The sequence below is a fragment of the Rhinoraja longicauda genome, chromosome 5, assembly GCF_053455715.1.
Source record: "Rhinoraja longicauda isolate Sanriku21f chromosome 5, sRhiLon1.1, whole genome shotgun sequence".
In the NCBI taxonomy this organism is placed as follows: domain Eukaryota; kingdom Metazoa; phylum Chordata; class Chondrichthyes; order Rajiformes; family Arhynchobatidae; genus Rhinoraja; species Rhinoraja longicauda.
In genome coordinates, this window is record NC_135957.1 from 40,291,168 (window position 1) to 40,302,886 (window position 11,719).

The following is an 11,719-nucleotide window of genomic DNA, read 5'->3' on the forward strand; positions in this document are numbered from 1 at the left end:
AAGTTTTATTTCAATGATGTACTTCTCAATGCAGAATGATATGGTAAAGGAATTGGATGGACACGTTTTAAAATGTGTTAAGGACCAAAATGGAAACCACGTGGTTCAAAAGTGCATTGAATGTGTGCAACCACAGTCTCTCCAGTTCATTATTGATGCTTTTAAAGGGCAGGTAAGCACTTACTTTTGTTATATCCTAACACGTGGTGACCACTTTATTCCTATGTGCCAAATTTGATGCAATCGTGGAGCTTATTAAGCTAACACTCAAACCAGTCAAATTTATAAAATGATGGTTCTAATTTGGAACCTCACCCAATTGAGAAAAGATTGTCGAAAATGCCATGATTACATGGCAATTTTCTGTTATTTTAAGAGTACAGTAAATCATGGAGAGAACATTCACAAGTTTTCAACATGATAAAAGTCATACCAGGAATATGTTTTTGTAAAATTGCGACAATATTCTGATAGTACAGTGCTTACTACTTGTGATATTCTTGGATAATCTCGGTTAATTTATGTAACTGGCAAATTATGTACAGATAATTGACACTGAGTTAAGTTACTTTCTCAGCTGAACAAAACCATTAAATAAAGAAGTTATTTGACAGTTTACAAATCTGCAGTGTTTCAACCTGAGAAAAAATGTATCCTGTACCAATTCTTTTAGAATTAGTTATTATTTTATCAGGTATTCATTTATATGGAACGTTTAGATACCCAAACGTACTTCAGATTATCAGACTACATTTTGGTTGCAATGTGATTGATAATTAGCCAAATGTTTTTTTGTCTTATTTTGAGTATTTTCTCTGAATGAACCTATATCTAACTGCGAAATATTCCAGAATTTGTTTCTTGGCCTATCACCACACATGATCGTTTAACTGAATAAACTGTTGACAGCTTATTCTGTTGATTGGGTATGTGTGCGTTATAAGGTTATAAAACAATGGCCAAGCCATTGTTTAAATTCACAAAGGGTTAAACAGACAAACTAACCATACAAGTTCCTTAGAAAAATATCTTTGCCAAACAATAATTATTGAAGGTAATCCACAAAATGCTGGAGTAACTCAGCAGGTCAGGCAGCATCTCGGGAGAGAAGGAATGGGTGACGTTTCGGGTCGAGACCCTTCTTCAGACTGATGTCAGGGGGGCGGGACAAAGGAAGGATATAGGTGGAGACAGGAAGATAGAGGGAGATCTGGGAAGGAGGAGGGGAAGGGAGGGACAGAGGAGCTATCTGAAGTTGGAGAAGTCAACGTTCATATCACCGGGCAACAAACTGCCCAGGCGAAATATGAGGTGCTGCTCCTCCAATTTCCGGCGGGCCTCACTATGGCACTGGAGGAGGCCCATGACAGAGAGGTCAGACTGGGAATGGGAGGGGGAGTTAAAGTGCTGGGCCACCGGGAGATCAGTTTTGTTAATGCGGACCGAGTGCAGGTGTTCAGCGAAGCGATCGCCGAGCCTGCGCTTGGTTTCGCCGATATAAATAAGTTGACATCTAGAGCAGCGGATGCAATAGATGAGGTTGGAGGAGGTGCAGGTGAACCTCTGTCTCACCTGGAAAGACTTTGGGTCCTTTGATGGAGTTGAGGGGGGAGGTAAAGGGACAGGTGTTGCATCTCGTGCGGTTGCAGGGGAAAGTGCCCGGGGTTGGGGTGGTTTGGGTAGGAAGGGACGAGTGGACCAGGGAGTTACGGAGGGAACGGTCTCTGCGGAACGCAGAGAGGGGAGGGGATGGGAAGATATGGCCAGTGGTGGGGTCCCGTTGTAGGTGACGGAAATGTTGGTGGATGATATGTTGGATCCGCTGGCTGGTGGGGTGGAAGGTGAGAACGAGGGGGATCCTGTCCTTGTTGCGAGTGGGGTGAGGGGGAGCAAGAGCGGTGCTGCGGGATGTAGAAGAGACCCTAGTGAGAGCCTCATCTATAATGGAGGAGGGGAAGCCCTGTTTTCTGAAGAACGAGGACATCTCTGAAGCCCTAGTGTGAAACACCTCATCCCGGGCGCAGATGCGGCGTAGACGGAGAATTGGGAGTAGGGGATAGACTTTTTGCAGGGGACCGGGTGGGAAGAAGTGTAGTCCAGATAGCTGCGAGTCGGTGGGTTTGTAGTAAATGTCCGTCACTAGTCTGTCTCCTGTGATGGAGATGGTGAGGTACAGAAACGGGAGGGAGATGTCAGAGATAGTCCAGGTATATTTAAGGGCAGGATGGAAATTGGAGGTGAAGTGTATGAAGTCAGTGAGTTCTGCATGGGTGCAAGAGGTAGCACCAATGCAGTCGTCGATGTAGCGGAGGTAGAGTTCGGGGATGGGGCCAGTGTACGTCTGGAACAGGGATTGTTCGACGTACCCGACAAAGAGGCAGGCGTAGCTAGGGCCCATGCGAGTGCCCATAGCTACGCCTCTGGTTTGGAGGAAGTGGGAGGAGTCAAAGGAGAAGTTGTTGAGGGTAAGAACCAGCTCTGCTAGGCGGAGGAGAGTGTTGGTCGATGGGGATTGGCTGGTTCTACGGTCGAGGAAGAAACGGAGGGCTTCGAGACCTGAAGGTAAACCTTCCTTGTGCATAGTCGCTGTGGGCTCAAGCGATTATGCATCTCCTTCACTTGGTTCAATTAATCTCTCTTTGATAGAGCTATGCAGTTACTTCTATTCCCTACCCTTCTCCCTTATCATTTTGTTTTGATGGTCACTTAAATCTATCCAACACTTTTGTAAATACATACCAGATCACATTCCCTCATTTCAGAAAAGTTACATGCAAACAATTTCATTTGCAATCATGTAATCATGTTAAGTGTGTTCACCAGTCTTTGAATCTGCTCTTACTAGATAATGATGTTTAATTCCTTCATCAACACCATAAACACAATGTTTAGAGCATCTCTTTCAAACCGTACTTATTCTCTGTCCTGAGATTAACTTAAATTTAAGCAGAACGCCATTGTCTTCAACATTTAGGTTTAGTTTAGTTTAGAGATGCAGCGCGGAAACAGGCCCTTTGGCTTACCGAGTCCACGCCCATCAGCGATCCTTGCAGACTTACACTATACAACACAACTAGGGACAATTTACAATTATATCAAGACAATTCACCTAAAAACCTCTACTTATTTGGAGTGTGGGAGGAAACTGGAGATCCCAGAAAAAACTCATGAAAGTCACTTTTTTAAAAGTTGCAACAATTTCAGTCCTCCACTCCTCTGACACCAATCCTCATATCCATGGTGGATTGGAAGATTGGGGGCAGAGCCTTTGCACTTTTGAGGATTTTGTATGTACATTGTCTTTATCTATGGCCTGATAAATAAAAAATCAAATTTGTCTTTTGCGTAAAGATCAAACAGTGTGAATGAAGTGTGGGCCAAAAATAAATTGTAAGAGACAGTATACCAACATTGCTATGCCAATGATATGTAATATCAATTATTACAGTAATATTACTACAGCTTCAGTAGAGAAAGAATTTATGGCAATGTTCCAATAAATTTGAGGTCACCAGAATTATAAGCAAAAATTATGTTTGTTGAAATAAGTAGTCAAAACACTTCACCACCAATGAAAATGAGCTCAGTGTTCACTCACTCTTGCCCCAACAATGTAATGTGAGAATTCCATTATTCTCAAGTGATCGGTCAGGTAATTTGATTTCAGGTGAGTCATCCATCCCTCTGAAACCAGATTAAATAACACAGATGAAAGGTGAATCACCTCTAAGAATTAATCCCGCGTTTCTCCCTCCGAAGATGCTTGATTTCATTTTTTAAATTTCATATTGCCAGTATCTGATGTTTTATTTTTCTGGTTTGCTGCGGCTCAACTTTGTAGCAAAACTTTGCAACTCAGCACATCCAGCTGAGTTGAAGACTTATTCAAAATCACTGACCTGAGATAAATGGAGGGCACCCGATGTAACTTTATTATGCAGTATCTCCACTCATGGGCATTTGTTAGCATGCATTACCTCAAAACAGTATGATACAAATTGGTCTTACTATGAACAAAAATTCATACTTCCCTCACATTTTTCCATCTGATAAAGACTTGAACTTCTCATTGGAGATATATTGATAAATAAATGCCAAGTTTGGAATGTGATATTACAAATCCCTATCTCTGTTACAAACACGGATAATTGGAAAGTAATAAGAATTGACAATTTCTTGCTTATTGTTTGAGGTGAGGACGTCATTTGTTATCAGATACAGAATTATTCAGCAACTTGGATAACAGTGCTTGTGCATATTGAAAATGGATTTAAGAGTTTCTCCGGAATATTTGCATCTCTTCAACCATGTCTTTTTGAAATAAGTTTCCTGAATGTTTTTCATCTTAAAAATATTTTCACTGAAGAAAATATCTATTATTGTTAGCTACAAAGGAAGCAAGATTCATGTTGGAGAAAAGTCTGAAGAATTCTGCAATGGTTTTGTCATTTATTCCAGGTATTTGTATTGTCAACCCATCCTTATGGTTGTCGAGTTATTCAGCGTATTTTAGAGCACTGCACACCTGAGCAGACTCTTCCAATCTTAGAAGAACTACATCAGCACACTGAACAATTAGTGCAGGTAAGGAAAAAAGTTAACACTCCAAAACAAAGAATAAATGAATTTATTCTACACCCCCTCATATTGACAAGGATGTGGATTTGCCCAACAAAACATTCTTTGTTTTAACATCCAGAACCATGGTTTTGATTTCAGATTTGATGCTCATTCCATTGAGTGTCTTTATTCAGATGTTACTTTATTATTCGGTATGTTGAGCATAAATTCTTTCAATCCCAATTATTTATCCATTATAAAATTGCAATCCTGCAGTTATTTTCGGCCCAACTCATCCATGCTGACTAAGTTGTCCCATTTAAGCTTATCCCATTGTTTAGCCCATATCCCTCTAAACTTTTCCTATCCAAATGTCTTTTAAATGTTGTTACTGTACCACCCCGGCTAATCCTCTAATGATTTAAACACCTCTATAAGAGTCTGAACAAGGGTCTCGACCCAAAACATCACCGATTCCTTTTCTCCAGGAGCCTGACTGGTCCTGCCTGACCCGCTGAGTTATTCCAGCATTTTGTGTCTTTCTTTGACCATTTTCTAATTTTGTTTACCACTTGTCTATGCAGCTGTAAAGAAAATAGACCTAGTTCTTTAAGCTCGTAATCTTTACTTTTGTTCGAGGCGTTTTCCAGTATCCGATACACTCGGTATCAGAGGGAACCAAAATTCAACAACCCCGTCTAACAAAATATTTGTGTTTCATTATTGATTGATTGTCCATTATTGATTGATGGAGATTTGGTGACTGAATGATGTGTGTGTGGGGAGTGGTGCAGAAAACATTTTAAAAATGCCTTTTATGACCATGAGGATTCACTGAATTGATTTGTAACATTCTTTATTGTTTGTTTAATTAGGATCAGTATGGAAATTATGTCATTCAGCATGTTCTGGAACATGGGCGCCCTGAAGATAAGAGTAAGATTGTTGCTGAAATAAGGGGGAAGGTTCTTGCGCTAAGTCAGCACAAGTTTGCCAGGTATAAGAATAGAAATTTCATGTGAATGTATACATACATATTAATTAATAATAGCATGAGAAGAATATTCCCAAATGTTGTGAGAACATCTGAAATTCTACAGTATATTGTCTTTAATTAATGATCCCTCTCACTGCTATTGTGCACAACAAAATTTGAATAGAGATCTTTTGTTTGACCACTGAATTAGATTTAATGACTTTTTTCCAGCAATGTTGTTGAGAAGTGTGTCACCCATGCTTCCCGTGCTGAGCGTGCTTTATTGATTGATGAGATATGCTGTCAGAATGATGGCCCTCACAGTGCCTTATACACAATGATGAAAGATCAATATGCTAACTATGTGGTTCAGAAGATGATTGACGTAGCAGAACCAGCTCAACGTAAAATTATCATGCACAAGGTAAATTTTATTGATTCCTTTGATAATTCAAGTATTGATGAATATTTAAAGTACAATTCAATGATCTAAGAAACATAAAATGTAAATGCAGTAAGCTAATGGAGCAGCTGAACAAGGGTCCTTACCCAAAACATCACCCAGTTTTTCTCTCCAGAAATGTTGCCTGTTCCACAGTATTACTCCAGTTTTTTTTGTCTATCTTCGGTTTAAGCCAGCATCTGCAGTTCCTTCCTACACACGAATCCCCAGCATCCCTGGTTTAATCCTGATCCTGCTCTGTGTGTTGAGTTTGCATGTTCTTCCAGTGCGCGGGTGCTTGCACATCCTCCCCGTGGGCCGGTGGAGGTTGCATGTTCTCCCCATGTGGGGGTGAAATTTGCATATTCCCCCTGTGGGCAAGTGAAATTTGTGCTTTCTTCCAATGTTCTCCCTGTGTGCGTGTGTTCCAACGTTCTTCCATTGTGCGTGTGAGGTTTGCGCATTCTCCCCATGCACAGGTGGGGTTTGCACATTTTCCCCATGTGCAGAGGAGTTTGCGTGTTCTCCCCATGTGACTGTGGGGAGAATAAATCAGGATTAGTTTAAAATGAATGTAAATAGGTGCTTGATAAAAAGCACAGGGTCAATGGGCCATATTACCCGTTTCCATGCTCCATGACTGTCTTTATCAATGACAGTTAGGAAAATAATTATTACTGTGTCCTGGGATACATTTTAAAGTATAATTACAACTTAAGATGATACCTTTCCAATAAAATTAAAAAGAACTTCAAAGACCAAGCCCATATTTGTTTGAACTATGGGACATGGGGCGGCACGGTGGCGCAGCGGTAGAGTTGCTGCTTTACAGCGAATGCAGTGCCGGAGACTCAGGTTCAATCCTGACTACGGGTGCTGCACTGTAAGGAGTTTGTACGTTCTCCCCGTGACCTGCGTGGGTTTACTCCGAGATCTTCGGTTTCCTCCCACACTCCAAAGACGTACAGGTATGTAGGTTAATTGGCTGGGTAAATGTAAAAATTGTCCCTAGTGGGTGTAGGATAGTGTTAATGTACGGGGATCACTGGGCGGCACGGACTTGGAGGGCCGAAAAGGCCTGTTTCCGGCTGTATGTATATGATATGATATGATATGATATGGGCCCAGTACTGGAAAATGGGACTTGCTCAGGCCCCTTAGTCTGCTTAGGCGACTTTCGCCTGTTTCTGTGTTGTCTATGAATCTATTCTTACTTTTTTTGTAAATTAAAATGGGTATTTTACAACTTATTGCAACTCAAATATTTGGACTTATAATGAATGAAAGGAGTGAATATGGACACTAACTTAGTGGACAATAACCTTTGAAGTAAATTGTTACTATCAACTGAATAAATCACTTTAAAAGATGTTTCTGAAATAAAAAATTTTTGCATACAGATTCGTCCTCATATTACAACTTTACGGAAATACACATATGGAAAACACATTTTAGCCAAACTGGAAAAGTATTATATGAAGAATAACACTGATCTGGGGCCAATTGGAGGACCACAAAATGGAATAATGTAAAGTTGATTTACACAAGAAATATTGGAACCTGTGCTACTTAAATATTGTGTGTACCAAACTAAATTGGCCCTAATGATAGAAAGAAAAATTAACATTTTATGGTTGCATTTTATGAATTATTTCTATTAATTGTAAATTGCATATTTTACCAATTAATTACAACTCACACCCAAGTTCCATGTGCATTTTGCTTCTTTTTGCTGGCACATTATGGGAAAACCTGGGTAAAATGCAGAATATATAAATTTAAAATATTTGTATTAAACTAAATTGTGTATGTTGTAATTTATATCTCATAAAATCATTTCCCTTTATTTTATAAGAATTCTAATTTTAGATTAACCACTTTAAATTCTGGTAGTTTTGGATACTTTCTTTGGTACTCATTCTCAGGCCCAATAGATTAGTTTAATCTTATAGAAAATGCTGATTAAAATACTACATTCATCAAATGATGGAAATAGTTTAAGATTGAATTGTTCTTCAGCAAGATACTTATTGACACCAATATTTAAATAGCACATCAAATGGTATGTTGAAATTTGATGTAATTCAGGGAAGTGCTTAAATGACGGGCTGATATGTAATGTTATTCCTGATGTTTAATATGGAGATGTCAATACTCAATAGGTTTTATTTTTTGAGATAAACACTGCCCTGCTTTTCTATTTCAACAATGTATAGAAGTGATGTATATACATATGTATTTAACCATTGGACAAGGTGGCAGTAAGGAATCATTATGATACACATTACCTAAATATACAATTGTCTGAAAAGTTGATTTTTTTTTTCTAAACAAAATTTGGCTTTTCAGTCTATTTTGCAAAGATTTGAGGGCATTTGTATTTTTGAATAACTAATATGAGGAGGTTTATGAATGTGTGGCAGTTTTATTTTTACTTTTTCAACGTAAAAATTTAGAAATTTTAGGCCGATTTAAAAATTGGGGGGTCTTAAAGGTTGGTCTTGGTAACCCAACATAACACATGTAAAAATAATGAAACTGATTTTGCTTCTAAATACATAATGTATATGCGTAGACTTGCAATTTATAGGTGTAAGTTTACTATTTCAAAACAAATGAGAATCTGCAGTTTCAATGTTTAATCAGAAGCTTGGCTAACTTGATAGTAATGCATAGTTTGGTTGTAAAATTGTACATTTGTAAACCTGATGCTGTAAATGTTAAGATGTCTTTTACCCTTTAGAAAACAAAGTTTGCATCTTAATGTACATTCACTAACTTGCTCCCCTTCCCTCGCAGTGTTGTATAATGTAAATTTCTTTAAATGAAGTGATTTTTTAAATTGTATCTTTATATGGCTTAAAAAATGAACTAGCTTTTTATCACTTAGGACAGTACGTTTTGTTTATAATTGTAGCTATTGAGATTCTGTTCATATGGTAATTTTTGAAAAATTTACAATCTTAATGTTTACTTGTCTAAGTGAAAGTTGTGCATAGTCAGAATTGAAAAGATTAGACTGAGACATCCAGTTACCATGGAAATGAAACTTGCTTTCCATCTCAAGAGTGAAATTCTTTTTGTACAGAAGAATACTGTATTTTGGAATTGTCTACCTTAAGTGGAAGTATGTATGATATTGTCAAATTTTTATTTGAACATTCGGTTGTAACACTACAGATAGATGTACATTTTACTGGAGGCCTTATGTACATTTCCTGATGACGTTTTGCAGGCAGAATTGCAACCATATGTATAATTGATAGTTATTTGTATTCTTTGCCCCTGGAAATATTTTGAAACGTGCTTTGTATATTCAGTTTCTGAAAGATAAGATTGTGATTGTATTTTAGTGATCCTTAAAGTCAGTATTTTGTATAAACAGAATGGCTTTTGGATTTGGAATAATTGGGAATTATTTATCTTGATGCCTTTGGATGTGATGTCCCTAGCATTGAAGAGATAAAAAGGTGTTTTCATTAGGGCTGTGCAGTCATTTTTTAAATGTATACTAAAAGATCATTGAACTTAAATTATTCAAACTAGTTTATATTTCAATGTTTAATCTTTAATATTTTGATTATTTTATACTATTAGTTTGGGCAGTCCTTTTATTCCTGCAAAGACATCTGTATTTTTCAATCTGACGTTGATAAGGTGCACTTCGCACTGTTCTTTGCTTTCTAGTTTTTTAATTGCTTTGTGGAATGTAACACCTTTTGAAAGCTGCAAAAAGATTCATCATCAGGAAAGATCATGTTGGCCATCTTTAGGTAATTTGGTGTCAGCCTACTATACCATCGATACAGCCAAAGGTGGGTTTATTAACATCTTTCAACACAGCCCTAGTTTTCATGGCAGCTATTTATTTGCTGTGTTAAGGAGGTCACTTTATGAGATTGTGCTCTAGTATTAGCTCGAATAGCAGGGTGAAAAAAAATTGAAGTTTTAATTAGAATTGGTATGAAATGAACAAAACCACTAGAGAAAGCTCTGACATTTCCTTGGGTAGTTGATGGACCATTTTTTGTGTTATAAGGTCTGCCATCTGGCTCCTTGGTAGCTAAGATAGACTAATCTTATATTCATTTTTGTATATGCTGTATATAAAAAATGTGAATAACGTATGAATTAAACCTGTTGTGCTTTCTGTATGAAAATGTATTTACGTTATCCATTTCAGTCTCAGTGTTTATTGAGTATTAACAGAAGCGATCTGCCAACAGTTGCACACTTTGTAATTCTATAAGATGTTTTTCAAATGCAAATACCTATGTGAGCTCCAGTAATGTAGACATAATGGGCAACAATGAGGGAGCATGACCACAAGGAGCAAATGGTTCACTGTGCAGAAAATTGTTCAAGAAAGAACAATGCAATTAGTGTCAGGAGATTCCGTAATCAACGAATTCCATGCACTGCTGTTTTCTTAATATTTGGCTTTAGATATCACAGATCATATGTTGGCCTTCATAACAAGAGGATTTCAGTTTAGGAGTAAAGAGGTCCTTCTGCAGTTGTATAGGGCCCTGGTGAGACCACATCTGGAGTATTGTGTGCAGTTTTGGGTCTCCTAATTTGAGGAAGGACAACCTTGCTATTGAGGCAGTGCAGTGTAGGTTCACAAGGTTAATCCCCGGGATGGCGGGACTGTCATATGAGGAAAGATTGGAAAGACTGGGCTTGTATTCACTGGAGTTTAGAAGGATGAGAGGGGATCTTATAGAACCGTTTAAAATTATGAAAGGATTGGACAAGCTTGATGCAGGAGAAATGTTCCCAATTTTGGGGGGTCCAGAACCAGGGGCCACAGTCTAAGAATAAAGGGGGAAGGCCATTTAAAACTGAGGTGAGAAAATACTATTTCACCCAGAGAGTTGGAAATTTGTGGAATTCTCTGCCACAGAAGGCAGTGGAGGCCAATTCACTGGATGAATTTAAAAGAGAGTTAGATAGAGCTCTAGGGGCTAGTGGAATCAAGGGATATGGGGAGAAGGCAAGCACAGGTTACTGATTGTGGATGATCAGCCATAATCACAATGAATGGCGGTGCTGGCTCAAATGGCCTCCTCCTGCACCTATTTTCTATGTTTCTATATAGTAGGATCTTGAACGAGAGGCAAGCACGAACACAGATAATATATTTGTTTTGCAGGTGGAATTCAAGGAGCAAAATTGTAGACTAGCTTGAAGTTTTTGCTTGCTAATCTTTTTGATTGCTCACATTGCTGAAATTGCTCAGACAGAAATTTGTGATTGTCAGGTTGACTCCTACTTCTGTCATGTTCTGAAGCATACTGATGTTGATCTAATTCAGTTTCATTTGAAGAAACGAAAGTCTAAATTTCAAATCATGTCATATTAAAAAGAACAGCATATTATTTCCGGATGATCATTTGTCTAACAATTTGAGCATATAATCTTGCATTCCACAAGTCATGTTTCACTGCAAATTAAATACATTATCAGAACTGTCCATGAATATATGGAAGAAACAATTATTTGAATCCTGCATTATTTTGCTGCAGTTTCACCATAGTTCTAAGTTTCATTTAACTAAAATCTTTGTAGTTCAATGTGACTGCAATACCTTAATTGTCCATAGGATGTCTCCATAACCCCAATGCTGTGCAGAAATTTATCAGTGGGCTCTATCTTGACAATTGTGTGTGAAACTTATTTTCCTGTGGGATAATAATATATATTTGTTGAATTAGCTTTTGTTCTGCTCAAAGACAAAT

At 38.0% G+C, this 11,719-nt stretch overlaps 1 protein-coding gene across 5 annotated transcripts in view; it reads left to right on the forward strand.

The window, feature by feature from the left end:
* LOC144593568 (pumilio homolog 2-like) overlaps positions 1–11,340 on the forward strand; it is a 90,445-nt gene extending 79,105 nt beyond the window's left edge. For 4 of the 5 annotated variants that reach the window (XM_078399321.1, XM_078399322.1, XM_078399323.1 and 1 more), the window contains exons 18-22: positions 35–172; positions 4,459–4,584; positions 5,436–5,557; positions 5,768–5,960; positions 7,379–11,340. In XM_078399321.1, coding sequence (XP_078255447.1) covers positions 35–172; positions 4,459–4,584; positions 5,436–5,557; positions 5,768–5,960; positions 7,379–7,510 — 711 coding nt within the window. In that variant the 3' untranslated portion in view covers positions 7,511–11,340. The remainder of the gene's footprint in view (positions 1–34; positions 173–4,458; positions 4,585–5,435; positions 5,558–5,767; positions 5,961–7,378) is intronic. The other variant, XM_078399324.1, reaches the window with a different exon arrangement.
* Positions 11,341–11,719: the final 379 nt, after the last annotated feature.